General features: G+C 40.1%; 1 protein-coding gene across 3 annotated transcripts in view; it reads left to right on the top strand.

The window, feature by feature from the left end:
• Positions 1-12,210: 12,210 nt before the first annotated feature.
• ACVR2A (activin A receptor type 2A) overlaps positions 12,211-27,948 on the top strand; it is a 70,772-nt gene continuing 55,034 nt past the window's right edge. Inside the window, exon 1 of one of the 3 annotated variants that reach the window (XM_030486998.1) lies at positions 12,211-12,342. Coding sequence is in view for 2 of the 3 variants with exons in the window: in XM_030486996.1 (XP_030342856.1) it covers positions 13,067-13,121 (55 nt within the window). In the remaining variant the exon portion in view is untranslated. Of the gene's footprint in view, positions 12,343-12,711; positions 13,122-27,948 lie in introns of those variants that run through there. The other 2 variants (XM_030486996.1, XM_030486995.1) reach the window with 2 other exon arrangements.

Below are 27,948 nucleotides of genomic sequence, written 5' to 3'. Positions count from 1 at the left end.
TCTTTGTGAAAGAAAAGACAGAACTCTTGAATAATCAGAAGGAGTTGGAAATTCACACAGTTAAAAAAAATTTCTTTCAAATATTTTCAAGATTAAAAACTTTCTACTATTTTTCATCTTCTACTACATTAGAATAAGAAAACATTTAAAAATATTTAAAAAATAGTTTGGTTGTTTAAATATAAAGTGATATTAGAAACAAATCAGTGACTGACAGAAACAGCAATAACCTAGGAAACATGAGCTTACTAGCACCCATTCCACCATGGAATTTTGTAAGCCTATTTTTATAACACAGTGTCCTAGTTACTTTTCAGAAGAGCAGGAAACTTACAGTTTAAACAGAATTGGCAGTCGACCTTTATAATTAGATCTTTAGCTTTTCCATACCTTCTAAATTTTACATGGCAAGCTACATTCCTGAATTTTGCTTTGCAGATGGTAGAAGTTAATTCTTCCAATGTTAGCTGAAGAAATTAATGATTTTGTAGTGCCTTTGCAGTTCCAGAGGTGATGTGCTTTACTCAATGCAACTCAGAATAATGTCTCGATCTTCAGCCAGATGTCTAGGTTAACTGTTAAAAAAGCCCCCACAAACCAACCCACCAATCAGTGACATAGTGCAACTTTTCCCTGCCCATGCCCACACTCTGCCTATGACAGAACTGCTGCCTAGTTCCTGTAAAGTAAGGTCTGTGCTGCTGAGGTCACCTTAAAGGACCTCTGAAAAGAAAATGCAGCTGGGAAGAAAAACCCTCCAGTGGAGCTCCACTGAGCAAAGGGATGCCTTTTATAGCTACAGCAGACTTCATGCAGCATCACAGCCTCTTTCCATCCTTTGCTTCAAGCTCCTGAGGTCAGAAAGAAACAGCAGGTGTGGTGCAGGCTTGCAATGCATTAGATAAACATTCCAAGGAGGCAAATAGAAACTGGGACTTATATGAATAACTCTTACACATAATGCATTAGATTTGGCAGGCTTACATCGGAAAGATGGAGAGGGAAAAATAACACAGCTAGTATTTGCATTGTACTAAAAGATTACTTAAATGAAGGAGAATTTATCTCCCAAAAAAGGGCATTTAATTTTTATTGAACTAGCTGTAATTATCTCAGAAATTCCAAGCAACAGAGGTGTATGCAAAAGTACTACAGGAGACCTGTAAGAGTAATGAAAGGAGTTGTTGCAACCAACCATCATCCATAATTTTATTCTGATGTCCAACGATGTAATAAATGGGATAAAAATGCATTTTCAAGTATGGAATTTGGGATGAAACTCTGTAATTCTTTGTAACCCGAACTCATAAAACACTTACAAAACATATAAATTACCTTAGCATAGTTTTGGAGAAAAGGAATGAGCTACTTAGAAACTGTCAGATTGTAATACTGACAAGCACAATTCATCCAAGTCCCACATTTTTCTCCAATTGTTATATATATACTAAACGTAACTACCTAACAGAAAATATCTGTTATGAGAGGCTGTTAGAGGGTAGAAAAGTATTTTAATGGGTGTGAAACATGTTTTGGTTAGGCACAGTTTGGATCCCAGTAGATACAACTTGAAGTTCTTCAGAGAAAAATGGTTAAAGCAGGCAGATGATATAGACAAAATAAGTCCAAGGCCACACCCTGAGTTCTATCCAAAATGCATCTGGGGAGTCAGGGTGTAAAAAGATGACCATTAAACCTCCTTTAGAATGTATGGCTGTTTAGCAAGGAGCCACATTTTAAACCAGAATTCCACGAGCCCTTTAAACCAGCCCTTGCATCAAAAAAGTGGCTTCTGGGTTTCTTCACACACTTCTTGTGGTCTTAACATTAGGAAGGTGAAGACCTTCAAGCCAACATAAGAGGCTAGGAATGAATGAGTTCAGAAACTAGTTTACAGCTAATTTTTCTTTTTTGTTTGGTTTTTTCACTGGGCTAGTTTCAACCCAAATCAGTTCCCCAACAATGAAGTCTGCAGCTGCATGAACATTTGTGCAGGGCAGGGCAGCATCTCTTGGCTTATACTGGCTTAAAGTGTTTGTGGAAGTACAGCAAGAGTGTAACTAAAGATCTGCTATAGTCTAACGCTGCTAATAATCCACAAATGCCATTCCAGAACACAGGAATACTTAAAGCATATAAATGGCCTTGCCATGTGCACCGCATAGAGGCCTAACAGAAGGGACCTTAAAAATTGCTGTAACAGCTTGAAAAATATGTAAGTTTTGAGGTAACTGTATGTTCCAACAGCAAGGACAAAAATCTGATTCCCAAGTCACTTGCATCACAGTGTGATTGATGAGAACAAGATAAATGTACTTACCAGATCTCTCACAAAGCAGCTTCTGTGAGAAAGCTGATGACACACTTAGTGCATTCTTCCCACCTCCCTAACCCTAACCTGCCCTGCCATCATTTGATCCTCTTTGAATCTGCCTGAAGTCTGCAAGTTTCCCTCCCAATAATAAAGCCACTTTTAAGCTTTTCAGTCTCTGCTAAAAATTTCCAGTAAGCTCCAAAGGTTACAGATAATCAAAGTGAAGGAACAGCACAAGTACCAGAAGAATCAAGATGGAAATGGAAATGACACTCCACTTTTACCATTACTGCTTCACTGTAACACTAGCCACAGACAATCTGAATGCTCTTGTATGATTTACAAAAGCTGAACTGGACACATACATATCAATAAGTGCTGTCTTTTCTTGGAGCCACAAGCTTACTGCATCAGTATTTTCTACTCTGAACAGTTTATATTAATTGCTATATGGACACAGAATTTCTACCAAAAGTATCAGCTATTCCAAGTATTAGGAGCTGTGTATTACAACTGGCATAAAAAAACAAACAAAAAAAAAGTCATGCTGATTTGCCACCTGCTTTACATAATATTTTTCTTTTATCTACCCATTTTTAAGAAACTTTTGATTAAAAGGTTGTAATTAGATTCTAGTTAAATAAGTAAAAAAAAAATCTTCACAAAAAAAAACCCGAAACCAAACCAACACATCTTTATCTGGTACAAATCTTAAGTAGAATTTAAGCAAAACAATAATGTAGATGAGTTATCACCTGCTATCATATGTACACAGACACACATTATATATTGTGCATATCCCATCCCAGCTTTTCTCAGGTGGGAATCAGCTAATATGCTTAAAGATAACAGCATGCTATAATTTTAAAATAATAGTTGAAAAAAGGTTCTTTCAAATGTTTGAAGCTTGTTTGCTAAATATTTGACAAGTTCACTACAGTTAGTACTCTAGAAAGGAAATCTTGTGCCTGAGAACAGTTTTTCTTCAACTATAACATATAACTGATACTAAGCAGCTTGATGATGTAGTGTAACGCTGATGATCCTAAGAAGATCTACAAGTAAAGCAGTTATTTATACAGCTCCTACATATACCTGGATAATTTCCATTATGAAATTTTGAAAGAGCACAGCAAATGATCAATTGACAGCATACTACATACTGCACACTGAGTAGAAAAACGTTCCAGTCACACAAAGTTACTGCAGTTCAGTTATACTGACTACATAAAACCTGCTTCGGAAACTGTGATTAGCTGAATGCTTCCATATTATTTAGTTGGAAAATGAGAGGGAGAGAGTCTGTTCCTGCATTCTAATTTGGCTTCTCCCATCACTACTACGAGAGAAATTATGGTTCTATAAAATTCTTCCATGCTAGCTAATACAGCTGAGACATCCAACCACATCTTAGTCCTTCTCTCCAAGAGCTACATGACTCAGTAAATTGCCTGATATTTTAATGACAGTAAAGCCTGTAAACCAAAATAGATTGGGACTATTAGCTGTAACAGATCACTTAAGAAACACATGAACCAAACAAGAAGAAAAAAAACCCTGCCTCTTTCCTTTCACTTGCCTTAGCCAGTACCTGAAAACTTCCACAGCAATGTCCATGAAACTTGGCAAGAAGTGTTGCCTGAGGTTTCTCAAATGCAAAGCACTCAGCATAACCAGAACATTCAAACTTTGAGAATGCTTAAGAAAAAAAGTAGAACTGGATAGCGCCATGCACAATTCCAGGAGAAAAAACCCCCTGATCTTTCAACCCAAATTGCAGCCAAGCAACTGTTCCAGTAGAATAAGCCTTCAAAACCATGGGAATCTCTCTCGAGAGCAGTTTAAGCTTCCTTAATGCTCTTAATCCACCTTGATATTGAAACGCTAGACACACTGGCACCCACCTTCTGACTTCCAAATAGCTGGTCGAGTGTCTGGGAGTTTCTTTTCCCTCAGTGTAGGTCCTGACAGGCTTTAAGACTGAAATTTTCCACAAATGTGCTTGTGGCCTTCAAGAAGCTCCCTCCTGAAAGTGAAAACCTCTCATGAACTTTGAGAAAAAACAGATTATGATAATGGTGAAACAACTAAACATCTCTAGAAAAATGAGATATTATTTAGGAAATGGCACAGAAAAAAAGGACCTATGAACTACAGCGCCAGCTCTACCAGCTAAGCCATTAATTTGTTCATTAGTATTCACAGTAAAAAGAGGACTAGAATGATGGTCTTCTGGCTGAGGCGATCCCTGTTTGTGTGTGAATTCTAGGCCAAAGTGGCCCTGCTTTCATTTCACACCTTAAGAAACTTCATTGTACTTCCAACAAATGTATAATAACTACTAAACCACCACTCTGAACTGAATCAAATAATATTCCCAGTACTTATTCTCAGTAAGTTATACTTTCTGAGCTTTTAAACGGCTAAAGTGGGACAACAGGACCTCTCTTATGAACACACTCAGAAACAACTGAAAACACACAGTCTCACCCAAGGCTTCTCACTCCTCTTGCTCCAGGCTGCCAACTTCTATTCAGACCTGCAAACCTTTGATTCACTTCGCAAAGGGTTTCTGTAGCTAACAACCACTGCTCATCTCTGCTAGCTAACTCTAAAATCCACAAATACTTATCTGAAGTTTCCTCCATTTCCTGAAAACCTGGCCTGTGACAATCTGGCTGCTTGTAACCTGGCTGGCTCAGCTGATCATTCCTAACCGCAGTCATCACAATGTAATTTACTGATCTATCCAGACCTCCCCATTTGTTGTTCCAATAAAGGCTTCCAGAAGCCGTATGTTTCAAGTTTGCAACAAAGTATATACCTTTTTTCTTCTTTCTAATTTCAGTTGGTCGACTATTCTCATCCTATAAATTTTACTGCTACAGAACTCAACATTTTACGATTCAGGACTGAAAAGTCAAAAGACAAGCTCTGTTGTCAGTTCTTTTAAAAATTACTATGCATGTACGCAATTTTCTGCCAAACCTTGAACCCAACCTGCACATCACGGCTTTGGTAATTAGCCCACTCTCTTAAAGTTCTCCACCCACCCCCCGGGGCACTTTTCAATGTGTTTCATTTTGATTCAATGAGCAAAACAGATCTAATTTTCTCTAGAAGCTAGGCTGTCTACCTGACACTAGTACCGTGCTTTTCATCAGCTCCCATAAATTGTTTCTGCTAGTAAGAAACAGAACACTTCAGGTATAGTTTTGATAAAATGTTTTCGGCTTATGAAAAACATACATGCATTACCTGTGACAGTGTATTTGACTTTCTTGTGCTTCTCTAAACAGAGAACAAAAACTAATTATATATATTTTATATATATAAACACACAATTTGTGATTAAGTTCTGAAGTTAAACCACACATCACAGCTTGGAAAATAAGCAATTCTCTTGATCCCCCTCTTCAGCCACTACAGAAAGCTTCTAGTGTATTTTGAATGGCACCATAAGTAATTTCACCTATTCATGTATTTTCCTTGTTTCAAAACAACCAAAAGTCATCTTAGCAAAATAATTCTAAAAAGGGCACAATTTAATACTCTAAATATATGTCAATCTCTCCTCACTTGGCCACTTTGCCCTCCTATTTCTTATGACTATTTAATTACAAATTGACAGTCTAAAATATGTAATTCTTTATCAACAAATAAAAGCACGTATAAAGACTTTCTAAGTGGGAAAGATATATTCTTCAAAATCTAGTATTGTTGTCAGAACACCGTAGCAAAAGAAAACACTTGCCACATTTTAAGAATTCATCAAAAATAATGGTGAAAACATTACAATGTTTTAGCACTAGCTTTCTGTGATGAACACAGAGTACATTTATAAAGGGGTATATAAATTATCACACTATATCCTGAGAAGGAAAATCTCTACATGGACCTGAAGAACCTTGTTTTGATAATACAGACTAAGGTTTTAAGAATTCATCTTGGACTTGTCATGGCACTTCAAAAAAAGGATTGTATAGTATAAATAAGGACTATAGCACAATAGCTAGAAAAATTATTTTTACTGTGAAATATGTATGAAATCATACATGATAAATGCCATGGTAATAAAAAACTGTGACACAACAAACTGCCTCTAAGAGACAATGTAGTGTCTGAAAGCAACTGGAAGCTGTAGCTGGGTGATCATTTCTGACAAGACAGTGCAAATCCTCGAAAGAAACATCACTTTGTCCTCCAAGAAAACAGGGTAGATATTTTTGCAGATCTGCACAAGTATTTTAAGGAAACAAAACTCTGGATAGCAGATCAAAAAAAGAAAAATTATCATTGGTATAAATGTAGCCTTTAATGGAAATTACTTGATGAAGATTATATTTAAGTGTTAGCTTCTGTAAAATTTTGTATCTATGTGTTAGTTTTAAAACTTGAAACAGGGAAACATTCAACTTAGTGTGGGTCTACATGGTCTATGTGATTATATTAAAAAGGAATTTGTCACACACACAGACTCGCTATAGAAATAGCTTTGCATAACATGATACAGGCCAAATCCTATCCATTTGTAGTCATTAGTACTGCTCACATAATATATATGCATAACATACATGAATAAAATGAGTGCACTTTAGCCAAACACCAAAATACCCAAACCCAAAATCAGGCTACGATTTCAGCATGTACTTTACTTTGTCTTTGTGGATATCAGCTAGACCCAAGAGCTGCAAGTAAAATTTATGTTTGATTGCAAACATAAAAGGAGAAAAGTTTGATGGACGTATATACTGACCCAATCCAGAAGCATACCAGAAGTGAGTGATTTTATCTGTCCACAGCACTAAAACTGAAAATTTGTATCAAAACTCTTTTAAAACATGATGAGTTTCACATAAGTTATGCATACTCTTATGAAATTAAAAATAACTATATAGCAGTTATTTGCCTTTTTTTTTTTTTTTTTTTTAATTAGGCTGCCCTCCAGTATCTGCACTTTATCTCACAGCACAGAAAGTTAAGTTGACTGGTAAGGAGGAGATCCCTGAGAGAGATCAATTTCTTACCTCTTTGGTCATTTTTGTTTTGGTTATGTAAGGACAGTGTCTGAAGGCGGTCCTCTTTCCTTCACAGCTTCAAAGCAAGAATTACTTGGACCATGAGGGAAGATTAACGAGGTAATGACAAGAGTTATACCTGTTGATGTTACTCCTCATATTATAAACCCCATGTTTCCCATTCTACATTTTAAAAATGCTTGCATAGATAATATGAGTCCTGCACAATAGCTTGTTACCTACAACGCTGTTTCTACATAAATGGTATTGACTCAGTGGTTAAGTGTGGAATAGCAGAGGCACAGCTTAAATCCCCTATTCATAGCAGTGCTCTGAAGAGAAAAACGAGACATTGCTGGGTTTTAATTCTTCTCATTATTCCCTAGAAGGAAAGTTATATTTGTGCTGCCTCTAGGCAAAGTACCATCCCTCATGAACAAAAAAGGATGAAACTAAGATCACATCCATTTCATCTTGCTGCTGCTACTCTGGCGCAGAAGCTCTCCGCAGATGCTTAAGTCCCTGACACTGTAGCTTCAGCGCTCATATGTCACAGCAAATGATTCATTAAAAATGCATAGACAGATTGATCTGAGAAGAGGGAAAAAAGATCTGGAGTTTAAGGCAAAAGGAAAATAGAAATGAAAAGCCAAAAGGTAGAAAACGGAAACACCCCCAAAAGCCACATGAGAAAGGCACGCGAAAAGACATTTAAAAGAAAGAGGACGATAACCCTGTTGATATTTAATATGTCTACTTGGGATAAAACTCGTCCTTTTACTAGCAATAAAAGCAACAGCCTGGAGAAAGCCCAAAGCCCTTAAAGCATTTTGCATCAAGTACCTCACAAAAAAATGGTAGGCAATTTCTGCTAAGGTCTGTACAACATTTGCACCGAATTACCTAATTTTAATGTAAATAAATGGGAGCAAATCCCTAATGGAGATATAGGTAGCTCGATTGATACTGTGCCTATAATGACCTAACCAAAACAATATTACGGTGCTACATCCATGCAACAAAACTGTTTCTTATTATTTGCATAAAAAAATTGAGCATATTTGTACCTCTCCTTATTTGTTTCTTTTCATATGCTACATTAGGCAGGTCTGCGAAGGATGCAAGGCTTATGTGCAGTGCCAGTGGGGTTGAAAGCGGACTGATGCTTCTGGAGCAGCACGGAAGTCTGAGCAGGCTGCCTGATCCTAGTTACCAACAGTCATCTTAATTCATATACCACTTGCTGTGCTCCCACTCAGCCTCAGAACTGGGAAGGAAAAAAGAGAAGGATAGGCTTCATCCGTGATTCCTGTGGTCTTGATAAACACGTGACTGACAAGACTAATCTTAGACTATTACTGGCTTTCTAGTATTTCCCGGATGGCCAGAAGGCTTTACTCTGTTAAAAAGAATCCTGCAAGCCAAAACCCACCCATGCTTAAGAATAATAAGCTATTTGAGTAAGAGACACCTTACTATGACATTCATGCAAATTGTATTACATAGGTGACATATTTATTCTATTTTTTATTAAAAACAGTTGGTAAAATACGAGTATGGACCATAACTTAAATTCTGTCAGTCAGAAAAAAAAAAAGCCAGGTACCTACAATGGTAAGTATATATATATAATCACACACATGTACAGTACCAATATTTTTAGCTATAATTTCCTACTCATGTGGCAACACGACGAGCATTTTGAAGAAGCTGAGCCAAGTGAAAATACAACCTGCAGAACAGGTCACGTTTAAATATTCTGCTATTGAAGAATATTAAAACCTGCAGATTAAGTAGGAGTGTTGTAATACTTACATTAATTAATGCTTATAAATCATTCTGAAATACTTGGATAAAAGATGGCACAAAAAGTGTTGCCACATGTCTTGATGCTTCTAGGTGTGCACAATCCCTTACATCTTATTTTGCTTTTTGGATGTTACAAATCGTCAAAAATATCATCACTGGATAAATTAAGTGGTGGTGTTTGAACACAGCAGAGAAGCACCAAGGATGCTCGAATCCTGATTAAGAACTCAAGCAGCCACCTCAATATAAATACACTGAAATACCTACATTTCTTCATGCCTGAATGCAAGCACTAGTGGTGGCTCTCCAGGTCTACATACTGAATGCCTCTCTTGATCAATGAATTAGCACAGCTCAGACAGTTTGGCAATGTTACTCAGCCTTGACTCTGCTGTTTATTCACATATGTGAAATATCTTATACGTTTATTTCCTTCCAATCTAGTACCACCTAGTATTCACATCCCAAAAAACCCCCTAAGACATTGCTATTAACCAGCCTGAAAAGGAAGGTACCTGGAATCATCTGAGACCTATCTGGTGATAGTGAACAACGTAACCAGTTTTCAGAGAACTTGGTATTTTTTGCTTATACAACACAGGCCTTTATAAAATACAGAAATTAAAGGCCAGCATTAATGCCCTTATGCTTTCCTGCATTGATCTCCAGATCTAAGAAGCATATCTTCCCTTCTAATCAGAGATAAATAAAATACTTTATGGCATCCATTTTAAAAAACAGAAGTGTGAGGAGTGTCACCAAACTCAGAAAGGAACAGAATTGCTGTCCTTAATGGAGATAATTTAGTGCAGAAGTGTTTTAGTTAGAGGTACCACAGGTGCACACATCTTCCCCAAAAGGTGGAAACACCGGAAATTTTTCATCCTTCCTGCTCTCTTCCCTCCTCTATTTCAAACTCAGCACATGTGCTGCTTTATAACCGCTGTTCTGGAGCGCAGACCATTTGCTCTGCTCTTGCACAGCACGTAAAACAATGCGGTGTTGTGCCCATCTGGGGAACTTCTAAAGGCTATCTCGCTACAAACAAATACTGCAAGCCACTGGTCCGCAGCAGCCAAAGGACAAACAATGACAGGAAACAGAAGTTTGTTGTGATCTGGAGGGTGGCTGAGCAAGCTGCCAGAGGCCAGCGGCGTGGCCACCATGCAAGCCGAGCGCCCCGTTCTTCGTGGTGACCAGGGCAAACATAAGTTAATTGCATGTGTGACGCTCTGGTACAACCACCTAGAACCACCTATTAAACGTTGTACCTTGGCACGACAGCATCTGAAGGCAAGGCTGTAAAACACACCCTGGACGCTGTGGCCATGACCCCGAGGAACACATCTGCCACGGGGATGAGCACCACATGCCTATCTCCCACCAGAGCTCCCCAGTGCCATTCTAGGCTGGGGGTGAGAGACGGAGGGCCACGAAAGCAGCTTCCGCACCGCTGGTAACAACTCACAGCTTTACATCGGCTCTCACGGCGGTTTGCTTTTTCCGCTCTGCGGTTTTGCACAGCGCTCCGACACCCGAGACCGGCCGCGCTCGTGGAGAAAAGCTCCCGAGCACCAAGAGCAAGCCCCGCAAAGGTGGATTAATAATACGGCGGGAGTGCGACCGGGAGGCGCCAGCTCCCCTCCTCCTCCGGCGCCGGCAGAGCCGGGCGCAGCGAGCAGGTGTCGGAGGGCTGCGCGGCCGGGTCCGTCCCTCACACCTGCCCTCACGGCACGGCGGCCTCCTCAGGGCGTCACCGAGGCGAGAGGCAACAGAAACCGGCCCGCACCGCCCTTCGCTCCGCACGGCGGGCGGTACACCAGCGGGCGGGCGCTGCCAAGTGAAACCGCGAGAGGGGCCGCGCCCAGGCGCGAGAGGGCGGGGGCGCGCGCACGCGGACGCGCTTGTGCGCACGTTGCGAGGCGGCGCGCTCGCGGGCAGGTAGGGGCGGCGGGAGCGCGCGGCGCCCGCCCCGCCCCGCCGGGGGTGGAGGTGGGCGGGGCCAGGCGGCGGCCGCCGGTCCGTGAGTGGGTAGGGCCGCTGTCAATCGGGGCGGCGCGCGGCCGCCCGGCGTCGCGCGACGGGGTGCCGTGATTGTGGGAAAGGAAGGGAGGGTGGGGGAGGGGGAGGAGGAGAGGAAACAAAAACAATCGTCCGGGCGCCGCCATCTTGGGTCCGTTCTCCACGCCACACAAGTGAATGGGTAGATATGAAATTACCACAGGGGAGCAGCAGCAGCAGCAGGGTACGGAGGGCTGTTCCGAGCTGCCAGCTGGACTCGGGAGACTCTAGAGACGGCTTCTGCCGCTGCCGCCACCCAGAGAAAAACCCCGGCCTCGGCCTTTTCTCCTCGCCAACCCTTAAACTGCACTCCTGGAGGGACAAAGTTGGTCTCAGCCGCGCTGCCTCCGCCGTCCGGGAGACGAGAGAGTTGCGTTCGGCAGTGGCTTCCTCGGAGCCGGGAGTGAGCCGGGGTCAGAGTTAGGGGAGAGGGTGACGAGGAGACTCCTTCCCCCGCCGCCCTCCGGCCGGGGCTCGCCGTGTGGGAGGCACGAGGAGGAGGCAGCAGGAGCTCCGCAGGCGTTTCCTTCCCACCCCTGCTATTTCTTATTCCTTTCTCCTAAAAGGAAAAAAAAGAAAAAGAGCAAGGACTGCATTGAGTTGCGAGGAGGGCCGGGACTATCGCGGGTCTCCGTGCGGGTGGGGGTGCGGCGAGGAACCGATGTGTCCGTGAGGAGTTAAGAAGGAGGAGAGTCCCAGCCCTGCTTCCCGGGAGGAGGAAACCCGCCGCCCGCCAGGCCAGCACGGAGCTGCCCGCTGCATCCTTCCCTTTGGTGCCCGCAGTCGCACTCGCCGCCTCCTCGCTTCCAAAGAAGCTGAATTCTCCTGGAAGCACGGCAAGGAAGGAAGGATTTGCCACAAAGAATATATCACCCTCCTCCCCAGCGGCTGGATACTGCATTTTAATTTTTTTATTTTTTTCCCCAGTCACTCTTCTGTGTTTAAATACCAAATATAGCCTCTTGGGGGGGAGGGGATGGAAATCTCTTAGAAGAATTTGAAATCTTGCTGGGATTCGGGAGTGCTGGTGTTGCACGGCCCAGGAGATAGGACCGCGGGGACGGGGGAGAGAAGGGAGATGTGCGGCTCTGACTGACTCGCGAAGGACTGGAGATCTGCCGCTTCTCGGGAAGCCCGAAGGTTGGTTTATTATGAGACTCTTGGTTTTCCCTGTCTGTTCTTCTAGTTTACGCTAAATCCCTCAGCATTATTAAGGAAAACTGAAGTGTTGGCCAGGTGTAGCTGGTGGCTTTCTGGTTTTTAAGGTAGTTTTCATCAAGAAACTGACAAAAACTTCCTCCATTCACCCGGAGGCTTTTGAGGTTTGAAACTGAGATGAAGCTACTTTTCTCCCAAACACTACACGTTGTACAAGGGGAGACAGGACGTAAACGTAGCGTTTACTGACTTCGATACGACTTCCCGATACTCGGCACCTACGGAGGATGCTTTACGGAGCTTGATGTGGAAGAGAGTTGGAGTGTGCTCCCAGACTTCGTCGCGTCCAGCAGCTTAATTGTTGAATTATTTTTTTTTTTTTAAGTGGTTTCGTAAAATATTTTTATGAATTAATTTTTTGCCACTGTTCGCACAGAAGCCAAATGACACGTGTGTTTTGAAACACAGTTCCAAATATATCCATCCCGCAACCCGGATTGTCGCCAGAAAGACGGAGGGAGATCATCAGTGTCTAAACAAATCTGATTTTACTGTTTTACGAACATTATCTGTTGTTATATTCTAGCAACGTTATGTTGCTATAGATTGCTTTATAACGGTTCAGCAGGAAGGGAGATTTCCCACCTTGCAGGACCCAGGAAACTGGATACTTAGTGTCACTTAAATGTTTTAACAGCATTGGAAAATGGGAGCTGCTACTAAGTTGGCGTTCGCTGTTTTTCTTATCTCTTGTTCTTCAGGTAAGTGAATGTTCCTGGTTTTGTCTCTTTATACGTAAGGTTTTGGGTCAGCACTTGAAAGCTTGAGGTAACTTGATCGATTAGTACAAACGAGAAGAAGTTTTCCCTTTTTTCAAATAACAAATGTTTGGGGATGACAGTGACTGTAAAGGCAGAAGCTGTTTTCATCGTTATACTTAAGAATTTATAACGTGAGCACCTCAAACGCGTGCAGTGTTTGGATTTCAAATCAGTTGTGTGGAACAAATGTAGAGACATAACCACCTGGTGTCACATACAGTAATCCGGCAATGCAATTATTAGTGTTTCATGGTGTTTCTTTAAATAAGAATAACCCAACTGAAATACTCTTAACTTCAATTAGATCTCTTATTCCGGACCACTCATTGGTGAATGACAACCTTAATTACTACTTCATTAGTTTAGAATACTCAAAAAGTGTTAGCTCGTCCTTTAATGATGGCGAGGGTGCGAGCATGTGTAGATGTATGCACAGAATTGGGCTGAAAAGGAAGACTTTCAGGTTCTGAGCTATCATTTGTAACGCTTTGTATTTTGCTACTCAGTAGGTCACTGCCTTGTAGTGCGAAAAAGCTATGCTACTTTTCTCTTTAAACAGCAGCTCAGCGTCCTGAGGAACTAGGGGTGTGTGAGGACTTCCCCATGCTTCTTTAGGAGGAAAATCGTTATGGCAGCAACCAGTGGTTGGGGGGAACGGTTGGTATGTTTCCGTTTGAAGCTCCATCAGTTTCACACCCCACCCCCCCCCCCCCAACACCCCTATTATGAGCTATCTAGCGGCTCTAGTAGTACTTACATGGCAAGCAAGGCACTTTGTGCTTACATTTGGAATGTGTGTACAGTCCTCTGTAGGTTGAGATACTCATTTTAGTGTTCTTGCAGGGTGTGCAGAGGTATACTTGTTTAGCAGACAAGTGCTCAGCTTTTCAGTGTAACTGGTGTGAGGGAGTCTTGACATCCGTGTAACAACGCCGTTTAAAATTTCAGTGTTCTAAGGTACAGGATTTTGCTGAACAGGACGTTTTCTTGTGGTTAGTAAATGGATAGTCTAGTCTTATGTCTGTAGCTGTATTGATCGATTCCGCGTGTGCTAAATGTGCTGTGAAATGGCGAGCACCGCCAGAAATAAACCAGAAAAAATCCTTTCTGTTTTAACCAGAGAAACAACAGAGCAAGTTAAGGACAGGCAGAAGGTTGTTGGTTGGGTTTTTTAATTTTATTTTTTATTCCTCTTGAAACATAACGTGTTTTCTTCTAACAGTTTTATCTTGCAGTAGAAAATTCATCTTTCATCTTTTTCTCATACCTTATTTTTAAGTTACTCCAGCAACATTCCTCTTAATTCAGGAATATATTTTGTAGGGAAACTTTTCCCCCCTCTCACTGACAGTTTCTGAAAGACTTCGTGCCATCTGATCTAAATGTCTGTCTCTCTCTTCCACGTCCTTCTATTAAGATCCTTTTGCCTAGAGCACAGAATAGTGATCTTGTTAACAGTACCTATCCTACTTATTAAACAGAACGGTTAAGCAACAAAGGCCGTCTTCCCCCTCCCCCCCCCCCCCGCTCGAGTTGTTCTCGGTGAGGTAAAACGAATGTTTCTCTTGCTTGTGAAGAAGGAATTAATCTTTGCTAAATGAGCAGGAAACTGTCTGCAATTCGGGCTGCTTGTCATGTTAATTACATTGTTTTGGTGGTTATTCCAGTAGTACACATTAAGTGTTCTGGTATTTAACGATTACTAAACTATTTTCTACTCGCCTAAAATTTTAGAGTATCTGCAGTCCTGGTATAGGTCTAAAAATAAAAAAATTCAACAATAAGTTTTTGTTTTATGTTCATAATGTCAAGATTATGTAAGCTTTTATCATGCAGTACAGCAGTGTTTCTTCTTTTAACTGTGAGTTGTTTTGGTTTAAAATCATACCTGATCAATTGATTCTAGTATCATTGTTGGAAGAGAAATTTCTTTTCTAGTCTGAAAAAGAGTCTACCCAGGCTGTATAATTAAGAGTATTGGTGATGGTTGAAGAAATCCTAGAATTCAGGTGTAAAGATGTCTGGTTTGTCTTTCTCCAGTATGCAGTCTCCAGCAACTCTGTGTGTGTTGGGGAGTGGGGGTTTTGGTTTTCTGTATTTGTTAATTTATTTGTATATGGAACTATTTTCTGCAGTTGGTTACGTAGCCAATTAATACTGGTGTTCTTTAAATAGGTGAAAATGTTGTGGGTTTTTTCTGTGTGGTGGGTGTGGAAGTAGTCTTGAGGTTGAAGGCATTTTATTTTACTATCTGTAAATGCTGTATGAAATTCTGTAAATGTACTTAAGATGGATAGGAATTTCCAGTGAATCTGCTAATCTTTGCTAAGAGATTGAAAGATATTTCCCTTTTCTGACTAAGAGATTTGAAAAAGAACATCTGTGTTATGTTTATTAGGCTTTAAAATATTTGTAGATGCTTGGATAAGAGTGGGTGTAGGTTTGCACCCATTCATACTAATTCAGGAGGATGAGATTAATGTGTATTAACTAAACATTAAAACCTTGTACCCAGATTGAGGTTCTCCCTATGCCCTCTAATATACTTTTTTTTATATAAACCCATGTGTATTTTTTATTTAATAAAGAACAGAAGATCCAGAAGTAATAATAGAATACTTAGGAACAATTGAGTATGCTTCCTGTGCCTCTTCTGTAGGTAAAGCAAGATTGTAGGTGCTTAAAAAAAAGTAAATAATAAAGTAGCTTGTTCATCAAAGAACACTTCTCTTTAGATATTATCTGTGTTCTCCTCAAGGAAATATGCTTCTGTGTCCTCTGGATTTGTGATTGCAGAGTTAGACCTTATGAAATTTTGGGAAAAGAGAATGTATACTTTCATACTTTTCTTTGATGTTTCAGAATATATACCTCATGCAGCTGATAACTGGGGAGATGTCTGAAATAGTGGATTGTCTTCAACCAAAAACTTACGTTGTGGGTTCTATATAGTTTTTAACATCTCATGGTTCCTTTTGTTACTGTTAATCTCCATATTTTCCAAACCATCATTTCCTCTCTTCTGAGCTACCTGCTCTGCCTTCGGTACCTGGTGGTCCATCATCAAAGTAGTTCTGCAGCTCTAAGTCTCTTACAGGGGCAAGGCATATATCTGTTAAACCTCACTTAAGCTAAATTCATGCTAAAAATCATCTATGTAAAAGAATGCACATCAGGAAAGTGTTAATCCTCTTTCTTTCCTAATGCTAGATCATTCTCAAGCCATTCAGAAGGTCTAGAGTAATTTTGCTAAAGGAAGTGGCATGTCAGAAAGACCCTTGTAGTTGAAGTTTTCACTACATGGAGAATGTTTTATTCTTTTTTTTTTTTTTAATTCATTTATTCTTCCCCTGATTATTACTGGGGGATGTGTGATTTTTCTTTTTAAATTAAATCCTCACGCCCCCCGCACCAAAAAAAAAATTCATCTAAATAGAACTGTAAAGCCCAAGAGACTCCCATGGCTTCAGAAGCTGAATAGTTAGGTGTTCTAAAGGAATTGAGAGGGGTGTGAGGTTAGTCTTTTTCTCTTTAATTTTGCTACTATAATGTGGTTTTGACTGTCATTATTAATTTGGTAACACTTGAAAATCCTACCAAAGGTTTAGGAGTATCGTTTGTTAAATTGTCTGTTGGTATGTTCTCTGCTAGCTGTCCATGATTGTGGTTGAACTCTACTCGCTTTATTGCATAGGCAGAGCAGTAAAGCTGTTTAGACTTAGTACTGCTTTTAAAGTAAACTCCTGCTCAAAATTCCTTTTTGTAAGAGTGTACACTTTATGTGTGTTACTATTAGGCAATGCCCCAGCAGTCTTGATGTTGCTGTTGAGAGCAGGACTTGTAAACCTACTTAATGCCGTTTTTAAGCATAGGTAGTTTACATAGATGTAAATTTACATAGTTCAAAAGTATCACGGCTCAAGGTTGATGTTATAACTTTGATTACAGATCAGAATTCTGTTACCACTTCCATGTTACCTGTTAAATATTAACAACAGTTGAAAACCCTAAATCTGGGTTATGAGAAATAGCTGTGCTTCTGCTAATGCAGTACTAGAGCAGGTAAGCATACTTCTAGTAGAACTCTGCTTGACAAATGTTTCTGGAGAGATGCTGCTGTCATGGGTTTATTTGCATATTTTTCTTCAGTCACAGTTCTTTTCTCATAGAAAAACCTTAAATTTGTCTTCAAATGCTGGCTGTTACGTAAATTGGCAGGGGGAGGCCTTCTGTGTAAGGGGAAAGCTGCTTTCTGCTATACGGGGTGCAAGAAGGTAATTACTGCAATCATGAATAAAAGTTTTCAGCTAGTTTTAATGGACAGTATTTGACTACCATTTCTTCCCCTTCTTTCCTCTTCCCCCCCTGCTTCAAGCCTCCTCCCCCCCTCCCCCGAATTTGGGGACGAAATTCCTTAGGTGATGGCTTGAGGTGATTTGCAAATGAGGACAGACAAACACTTTCCCCCCCCTCCACCGTTTTAACTAGAGAGGTTCTCTTTTTTTGTCATGTTATTAGCTTTAGGTACAGGGGAAAATAACAGTAACTTAAATGTTTTTCCTTCTTACTGATTCTACCTTTTCTTCCAACCTTTTACACTTCTGATTTTGACATTGCCGGGCTTTGAATTCCATAGTTTATTTCTCTTTGAAATTAGAATTAATTTGTCTTCGAAATCATCATTATAAAGTTTACAGGTGTAGTGTCTGGATCTCTTGAGAGGTAAGTAGTCTCCTTTATTCACAGACAAATGTGGCGGACACAATATGCAAAAGTAGTCTTTTAGAGGTTTCATAGAATCAGCTAGGTAGGAAAAGACCTTTAAGATCATCAAGTCCAACCATTACCCCAGGACTGCCAAAACCATAACTAAACCCTATCACTGAGGGCCTCATCTACACAGTTCTTGAACACTTCCAGGGATGGTGATTCTGCCACTTTCCTGGGAAGCCTGTTCCAATACCTGATCACCCTCTCTGTGAAGGAATTTTTCCTAATACCCTGTCTAGATCTCCCCTTGGCACATCTTGAGGCTGTTTCCTCTTGTCCTGTCATTTGTTACTTGGGAGAAGAGACCGACCTCCACCTCGCTACAACTTCCTTTCAGGTAGTTGTAGAGAACGATAAGGTCCCCCCTGAGCCTCCTATTCTTCAGACTAAACAACCCCAGTTCCCTCAGCCCTTCAGAATCATTTACATGATTCTGAGCCAAGATACAGCAAGTTCTGGCTACTTATCCTTAGGAAATCATCTGGAGAATAATCATTATAATATGGCTGTAAAAAGATAAAGGTTGACAAGGCATCTGGTTGTGGAAGAGCTTTCTTGGTGAAGGGGAGATGCATTTCCACCACTTAATTAACAGAAAGCAGATTAATGCAAATGTCTGCTTTAGCTGGTTGGTGGAATACATGGTCTGTTAGCTATCTGATGTTCCTGAAAATGAGAACTATTTAAAAAGATCAAGAAAATTACAAATTTTACAGCCAAGTTCTTGTGTGATGAAATCTTAATGTGTTTTTGTTGCTTTGGTGCTTAAAATTCAGCACATCTTATTTCCTGTTATTTCCATATGGAAATTGAAGTGTTATTGGATGCCAGTGACTTTATGTGGCATCTCTTATCTTCTCTCTCCTGCAATGTCTGTGTGGTGGAGGTTTTTTCTTAGAAACAATTTTTGACTACAGTGGCAAACAGAGTGTATTTAGGATTAATCCCACAGAAAATTAATATTTTCTGCCATATTGTTTACATGGCATATCTATGTGGCTAAGAAACCCAGACATACATTGGATAAATCAAATACTTCAGTTGCTGGTGGAAAAAGCTGAGAAGGGTTTATCTACTGCTGTAATTATTGTAATAGTTTCACAGTAAAGTAAGCCTTGAGGAGTAAGGTCAACATTCATGGTTTTCTTCTGAATTTCCTAGTTAAAGCTGTAACTGGAAGCAAGCAGTCTGGCTAGGAAAAAAAAATAGACAATTCATGTTCTAACTGGAGGAATAAATCTTCGGTTATGTGATTAGAGGTATTGAAAAACACTTGGAAATGAGGGAAGCGTTTGTGGGAAGACTACCTGTTCCTGCAGTCAGAAGCAGCTGGAGGTAGCACTAGTGGTGGTGTTAGGCTGGTATCTATGGAGGATGGGTATTGGAGGTGTGAAGTACTTCCTTGTATCCACCTGTAGTTAAGTGCTGTCACAAAGAACTGAACTCCTTTTAGATAGTTCAGTGAAAGAATACACCTTCTCTTTTTATCTTTTTTCTACCCCCCCCCCCCAATTCTCCCAAATGAATCCCATTTTCAAATGGGTGTTAGTTAAAGAAGGGTTAGCAGGATGGCAGCCTTCACCTCTCTGTCTCTGGAACTTTCTCTGTGATGGTCCTCTTAATGAATTGTACTGCTATTGCTTTCAGGTAGAAGCTTTGTTATGGAGAAAATGAGCAAGCGACATATTTAGAATTGTATAGATGCCAGCGAAGGTCTGGTTGACAGCTGCGTAACCTAAAATCTTGGTGACTTTACAGTGTAGCAGTGGAGGAACAGGAACACTTGTGTGTATTGCCAACTCAGTTTCATTGATTTTTTTGGAAGGTAAATTAAGTGTTGCTGAATTCTGAAAACTTGCCTTTTGTAAGTACGGGTATTCATGTATTCTACTGGTATCAATTGGTGCAATCTGTTTCAATCAGGATGCAAAATCAGTCCAAAATGGTAATTAATTTCAGTGTTATTCTTGTTATCCACTGAAAAGGCTTGTTAGTAACTATTAAACTACATGGACTTGGCCTTCATATGATGTTGAGTACCTTTCGTTGGCAGGATGGCTATATGTTGTTAAAATAATTTAAATGGTGAAATACCGCTTTTTGAGATTCTTTTTTTTGTTAAGATGTAATTTCTGGTTTTAAGGATTTATATGAAGCTGTAATTAGGTGGTAATTCAGTTCAAAATGCTGAAAGCAGAATGTAATTAAAAGCAACCCCCTATATGCTCTTAAATATGATGGGCATGTAAGAAATGACAAAATACGTTTTTTTTGCCTTTATAACTCTATAATTACACGAGGGAAATGTTGCCTGTAATTGAGGAATTGAACTGACTGAAAGGCAAGATGCTTGAGAAGAATCAGCGTTTTATAAATGCTGGAACTTGGCTGAAATGAAAAACAAGACTATTTCTCAAATTCCTTTGTTTTCTGAACTTTGAGATAGTTATCAACTAAGCTGAAACTCAGAAAATCAGCCTATTTTGCATCTACAAATGGTAGGTATCATTTTATAATCCAGTTCTGTTGCGTTTTATTGTCTTAACTTCGACACAATTTAAAGCTAATATCTGAACGTAAGACATTTAATTTCATCTAGAGGTTTTGTTTTCAGAAAGTGTATAATTATTTTGAAAACTGGGAATAATCTATATTGCTTAGAGTTTTGTTGCTTTCCTATAGCTTTAGCTCTTTGCACCTTCCATTCCCAAATGGGATGCATTCAATGTATCGTCATTTCACCAGAGAAGAGTGAGTTTTTATAACTGAAGTTGAGAAGTTTCTTGTGGCAGATCAAGTTCTTAAGTTGGATGGTATATCCATCCTTTTTAGAAATGGAGGATATTGTTTCTGTATTTTCTGCAAGATACCAAACTTTTTATGAGGTAAGTCAACATGCAGTTTTTATTCTGGGGGAAAAAACCTCAGTGATTTTTGTTTTTCGTTTTTTTTTTTTTTTTTTTTTAAATATATAAGATTGACTGTAGATCTGAAGAATGTTTGATCTGTGGCTTGTCTCTTTTTCTTAGTGAAATTAATCTGCAGAGTGAACATACATACTGCTTTGCTGTTAGTGCAGACTGATACTGTTTTTTGCCAACTGGTGTCTAATGAGATGACATGCAAGCATGGTTTGAGGGGTAGTGCAGGCAGGGGATCAGTGGCAGGGGGTTAGTGCCAAGAGGCAGCATAGTCAAGACTGTACCAGAATTCCTGCAGCTTCAGCACTTCAGTATATCCTCGTCTCATGTCTGAGAGCATGGAGCATATACCATCAGCATGCTATGGAAACATTGTAATGATTTAAACTGGGTTACAGCTTAGCTTTTGTGGTACTTTGGATGTTCAAACTGAAAAATTGTCCCACTTACCAAAAAAAAAAAAAAAGGCAGAGGAAAAAAGAGGAGGGGTGAGGGGCAAACCCCTCCCCAACAAAACAACAACAAAATAACCCCCAAAACAACCAAATCAAACCAAGCAACCAACCCATAACCTGCTTTGGGGCCAGAACAACATCACATGGAGCAATGAGGAGGAAGTCTGTAGTCAAGTGCTATGTGGAATGGATGTTCTTTGTCTATGAGATGTAGCCTATGGGCCAGTGAACAGTCATAGAATCATAGAATAGTTAGGGTTGGAAAGGGCCTTAAGATCATCTAGTTCCAACCCCCTGCCATGGCCAGGGACACGGCACACTAAACCAAGACTGTCCAGCCTGGCCTTGAACGCTGCCAGGGATGGAGCATCCACAGCTTCCTTGGGCAACCTGTTCCAGTGCCTCACCACCCTCACAGTAAAGAACTTCCTTATATCTAACCTAAACTTCCCCTGTTTAAGTTTGAAGCTGTTACCCCTTGTCCTATCACTACAGTCCCTCTTCAGTATCCTTGAACCTGTTGTGGTCTACAGTATAGATACATGATCTGAAGGAAAAAAAAAAAAAAAGCCTGCTTCGTGTTTAAAGGTTATTTCTATTTTAGATTAATATTGAAAGCTTTGAGGCAGGAATGGTGCAGTTGGTGGTTACTGTAATCTTGCACTCTACCCATTTTCTTATGTAACTTTATAATAATGGCTCTGAACAGAAATGGTCATTTCCTATTTGAAATTAATTTTTAAAATCATAGCAGCAGAAATTCGTTTGTGTCATTAGATGATCTTCTCCAGCATTGTGCCCAAAGCAGAGTATTGTCCACCAAATCCCCAGGTTCTTTTCAGCAGGCCTAGTCTGACAGTTGCTTGTTGTACTGGTGCAGAGGGTGCTCTTTCCCAGGGCTCAGGGCATCACGTTTGTCCTTGTTGAGTTGGGTGAGATTCCTCTTCGCCCACCCCTCTAGACTGTCTGGGTCCTTTTGAGTGACACTACTGCTATTGAGCCCTCCACCCTCTGGCATTGTCTGCACACAGGCTTGTGTGCATTACACCACCTCCTCGAACCATTGATAGAGGCATGAAACAAGAGGGGCCCTAGCGTGAGCCCTTGGGGGACTCTGCTGGTGGTACTTCGCATCCTGCTGTAGACGTGTTTTGTATGTGAGCAGGTCTGTTCCAATTATTTGCTAGCTCGCATAGGTGGTTTAAACTTTGTTTTAGCAGCTTCCTTACTTTTGGTGGCTTACAAACTTGTGATTCTGAGGTTTTTTGTAACTGAAGCTGTAATAGCATGGCCTTTAATTTTTTCGGGTTCAAAGTTCTTGTCTAGATAATGCTAATCACTAGTCTTTAAATACTGCCTAAATGATCATAGTGATATTTATTCTCTCAGATGTTTTTTGAATACTTGGATTTTCAGTATCAACATTAAGTTTAAATTCAATCTGTTTTTAAAAGATATTTTTAAATATAATCAATCATTTTATCAGGCCTTCTAACCTGAAAAACTGTTTACTTCTAGCAATTTTGGGGAGGATCCACATAAAGAGGAAAGTGGTTTAATTTTGTTGTTCAGTTACAGTGTTAAATGCATGAGACAAAATTAAACTTTGCAGCAAGTAACTTAATTTTAGAAATTTTTGATAATGTTTGTCAGTGGAGGGTACAGATAGTTCTCTTCAGCTCATAGCAATTACAGAACTGAAGAGTTTTTAAAATATTTACATGTTTCAGGGTTGAAAAACATTTAGGCTGCTAAAGTTGCAGAATTTCTAGATTGCACACAATTGTTTGAATTACTGTACTTTTAATAATAAATTATATGATTATTTTTCATCATCATGTTTATAAAGCTACTAAAAGTAGCATAGAAAAGACCACTGGGTAAATACTTTGATTTTAATTCTCTGATCTTCAATTTTGGAAAAGGTCTGTTTTGCAAGTTGCCCCTAGGGATAATTGTATTTTGTTAAATTTAACACAAATCCTGTCAAAAAGGTTGTCTTAAATGGCTTCTAAAATGTTATGGTTTGATTACATTTTGTTTAACTTCAGGTTGTGGCACATACTTGGAGGGGACAGACCCCAACAAATTAGGCCTCGACTAACAGTTTGGAGTGAAATGAATCAGTAGTGAGATCCTGTCATAGCTCATATGTGCCACATATGTCCTAAGGGCAAGGTATGGTACCATGAGTAATTTGTGAGAAGGTTATTTAAAATCATGAGATGGTTTTGCTCCATTCCTGCCCCCAAATTAATTCCCTCCCTAAATAAAACAGCCCCAGACTCAGTGAGGAGGGACTTATCTACACCGGAAAACTACCTATGAAAAAAAAAAAGCTTGATGGTTTCATGAAAATCCTCTCTTTCTGTTCACTTGAAAAAAATGTCAGAGGCTTTCAAAGAGGCCGAGGGTGCTCAGGTCCCACTTTTTACTCAAGTAGAAATGGAGTAGATTCCTCATGAAAAATCTTGATGCTCCTGTATGCAGCTGTACTTTTCCAGGGGCTTAAAATTTTGCTTTATTTGCCATCCATCAGAATGTCTTTCGGTTGGCTTTTGACCCTTCCAAATCAGGGAACTGTACTTTTAACAAATTGAACTTAAATCCCCCTTTTGTTTCTCTCATATGATGTGCAAATATTTCTATAAAGTACTACTTTTTAAAACAAATCCCTTACCCTGTCGTGTCGCGCCAGACTTTGTGAGGGCAGAAGCTTTTGTTCTTTTCTAGCATCCTTTTAATAAACTGATATACATGTGTGCTTTTGAGAACACCTACACAGAGGCTGTATAGTAGATGATTTGCAAAACGGATCAGTAATACGGATCTTAAAATTAGGCAGAAGTATGATTGTAAGGAGACTCATCTAGGGCATATCCTAAGGAGGACCATCTTCTAATGAACTGTCGTGAGGATTCAGCCATAAAACAAATTCAGTTCTGGTTGTTTGGGGTGTTGTTTTTGTGTGGGTTTTTTATTTGTTTGTTGGTGGTTCTTTGTGTTTGCTGGTGGTTGTTGTTCGTTTTAAATCTTGAGTTTAACAGTGATGAGAAAATGTACCGAAAGTTATGCTATTGATGTTACTATAACGATATGTGAGAAAAGAATATTTCTTGGATTTATGTAATCAGTGATGTCCTTCTGGTCTCAAAACCAGAGGGATTTCATTCTGTTGAGAATTTGCTGCTTCTCAGTTGGTAGAAAGGTACAAATGGTGAGAAGTTAAGTCTTTTCCCAGGCATCTTTGAAGTGTCATTACTTAAAATTTCTATTGCATGTCAATTTGAGATTACATTTCTAGCTTTAAGCTAGCTTCTCTCTTTGGCATAGTATGAAGAAAACTTTACAGTTTATACATAATGAAAAATATTACATCATAGTCATTCTGTTGTTGGTGTCTTGTAGTACTGTCAGCTTTATGTAGAGTATTTAAAAAAATCTGACTGGGGAACTGGGAGACTGACCATTCCTCTTCTCTGTACCCTCTTCCTCATCCACATACCCTCTTCATAGTGGAGTTACACTTCACTGTTGGTTCAGTCCTCATACAGCAACCCTTGTGGCTGTCTTGACATTGCGCTGGCCTCATTCAGTTTGCTAAACCAGCAAAAGTAACTTGAAAAAACAGCATGTGAGTGGTACCAAACTCAACAGGAGTTGGTTTAAAAGGTGGTAGGAGCAAGGGAAGAGATGGGTGGAAGAAAGGCTGGCAGTGAGTCTGCATGAATTGACCTAGGAAATAAATTGTCAAGGGAAAATGATACATCGGGGTTGATGAATAGAGCTGTTCTGTGTATGTATTGAGTAAGAAAGGAGAAATGACAAAGTTAATTACCATTTTTAATAACCTCCATTTTTAAAAAGAACTTCTCAGAGTTGTTCTGAGTACCTCAGTGCATGTCTGTGTCACAGGATTTCTTCCCTTCCCTTGCTTTCTAAATGTCTTCATGTCACGTTAATCTCTAGGGGCCCTAGATTAAACAGTTCCAAGCAGAAGGGCAGGCTACTTCGCTTGCAACATTGCTCTAGGTGTACCTTTGCTCATCTTCCATTTCGCTGGTACAGAACTGCTGTTGTTATGCATGGATGTATGAGGCTTGCATATGAGAGAGAGCAGGAATCTAACAGTGAAAAGTTTTCATTTCATCATTCACTTAAGGGGAAGTTCTGTTGCACTTGAGGGTATTTCAGAGGTAGAAGAATGCAAAGTTCCCATATTTATGGAGAGATGTCACAAACTGGCAGAGCTGGAACCCGCATCTGTGGAACCTGATGCAAAGAAATAGGTGGTAAAATTAATTTCTATCTCTTTGCTGGTAACAGTGAGGGAGGAACTAAATAGGAGGTTCAGCCTGCTACAGTGGGCTGTAAAATCCAATTATGTCACACGTTTAAGAAAACAACTTGGGAAGACTACTTGCAACATAATTTTAGTAGTATCTGATCTGTGGTACTTGGATTTTAACCTCAGGTTGCCCTAAAAACATACTCTGAGCAGGTAGGCAAAAACTTTATGCAAAAATGCTGGGAAAAATTCAGATCCATAGAATAGACAGCACTCGAAGAAAGAATGTAGCTGAGGTCCTTAAGATAATTAATGTTGCTTAGTAATTCCTGAATGTACTGAATTCAAAACACTTAACACAGCATCAGTAATCACACTTACAGAACCAGGTGAGCAAGCCAGTGGAACCAGGGCAGTTGGGAATGCAGAGCAGTTATAAACAGTCATTGAATTTACAAAAGCCATAAACTGGGGGAACCTTATAAACAGCAGGGCGTGCTTCCTGAAAAGAAAGATGTGGCTCTGACCAGTCGGGAGATTGTGGCACTTGCAGTTCAGCTGCTAACCAAGTCTTTGGGACAACTACCTAAACTCGTCAGCCTTTTGTTACGCTCTAGTGCAAAGTAAGCTTCAGGCTTTCCTCAGACATCATGTTGCTTTTAACCTTCCCTGAAACTCTACATGAGAACTTCTGTATTAAAGTCCAAGCATGGACAGCCAAAGTGAGATATATTGGTCTCTAGTAGCAGTATTTTTAAATTCTGGGGCAGGGGGAGAACCCACAAAAAATACATGACTAGGAATCCAAATTAGTTTCAGAAGCATGGAGGAATCTCATGTTAGGTGTTATACAAAACCTGTTGTCTTTTTATTTCTCCCTAGCCATGGTCTTTTCCAGCTCAGCCCAAAACCTGCCTTCCTTTTACGGAAGAAAGAAGCTAATGTTCCAAGTCCCAGGCTGCTGTTTCCTGTTCCTTTTGCTGCTTCCAATTAACTATGACATTTAAGTTGCTTTCTGCTTCAACAAAGCAGAATTTTTAAACCCTTTCTTCCCTGAGGTGATGGCATCTGCTAAGGCCATCTAGGTTAGCACAATGACTTACTGCCACCAGAAAGTAGAGGTCTAAATGTACCTTGATTTCCTTTTCTGTCCGTGTTCCCTCTAGCGAGGCTATTCATTCTTCTCCTGGGAGCATAATGTTCCTTTTGTATTTACCTTTGCCAGCACACCTTTCTATTCAACTCAGCCCCACGCCCCAGTCCCTAAAAAGTGTTTGTTTATTTCATGCTGGAGTAGTATTCTGGAATTTTAGGAACTAAAGTGCCTTATGGAGAAGTCTAGTAAGTTCTGGAGGAAGGATGGGATAAGTGGCAGTGGAAGCAGACAGATAAGCTGCTAGTGAGACTTCTGACTCTCACACTCTTCATATCCTTTTCCAAACGGATTTAGAACATTACATACAGAAAGCTATTACCTCTTTTCATTAGACTAGCCTTCAGCCAACTTGGCACTATGGAACATCTTATTTGTACAAGAAAGAAGAACCCCAGTGGGATTGATGTGTGCTACCATTGAATTGCAGTCACAGAGGCTGAGGCAAATGGAAGTAAGTGACTGTAAAATTCTCTGGTCAGATGATCTTCAGCCCATGTGGAATCTAACTGCTCTGAGGCTGACAAGGTAGTTGAAGCCTGGGCGCTCTCCTCCGAACTGATGAGCTTTTACACAAAAAGGTCTTACGTGGAATTTCCAGTAACTGCCTTCTTCTGAAGAGTGAGCTCTGTTCTAGTATGTGAATTCCATCAAAAAAATACTGTTTATCTAAGTGGATGGCCTCAAGCCTGGGAAGGATGGACTGGATAGAGGCATTGAGTCTACAAATTTTAACTTCTGTGGGTGGGAACTCCTCTTTGTGCTCCGGGTTCCCTACTGATTTGCTTAAGGAAACTCTCTGCTTAATAGTTAGGAGTCCTATGTTTTTTCTACTGACTGTACAGGGAACTCAGGTACCTAAGTTCACGCCATTACCCGTCTTGGTGTACCTGCGTAAGTAATACTCTAGTCAAATAAACAGTGTAAGAGAAGAAACAAAGGCAGTTGGAATGTTACATCCACTTTAAGTGTAGAACAATAATTTATAGTATATTTGGGATGAAGGTAGGTATCAGTCTGTGATTCAATTTGTTTTTTAGGAAAGCTTTTGTTGTAGGAAAGGTAGCTCAGAAAAGCCTGGGATTACCTGTATTGTCTCTGAAACACTAGTCTTGCTACTCCTGATAGGACAGAATAAACCATTCCTAAGAGTGCTACACAGGAAAGTTGAGTCACTGTT

This window comes from Strigops habroptila, chromosome 5 (genome assembly GCF_004027225.2).
Source record: "Strigops habroptila isolate Jane chromosome 5, bStrHab1.2.pri, whole genome shotgun sequence".
In the NCBI taxonomy this organism is placed as follows: Eukaryota; Metazoa; Chordata; class Aves; order Psittaciformes; family Psittacidae; genus Strigops; species Strigops habroptila.
This window is presented reverse-complemented; position numbering and strand designations above follow the sequence as displayed.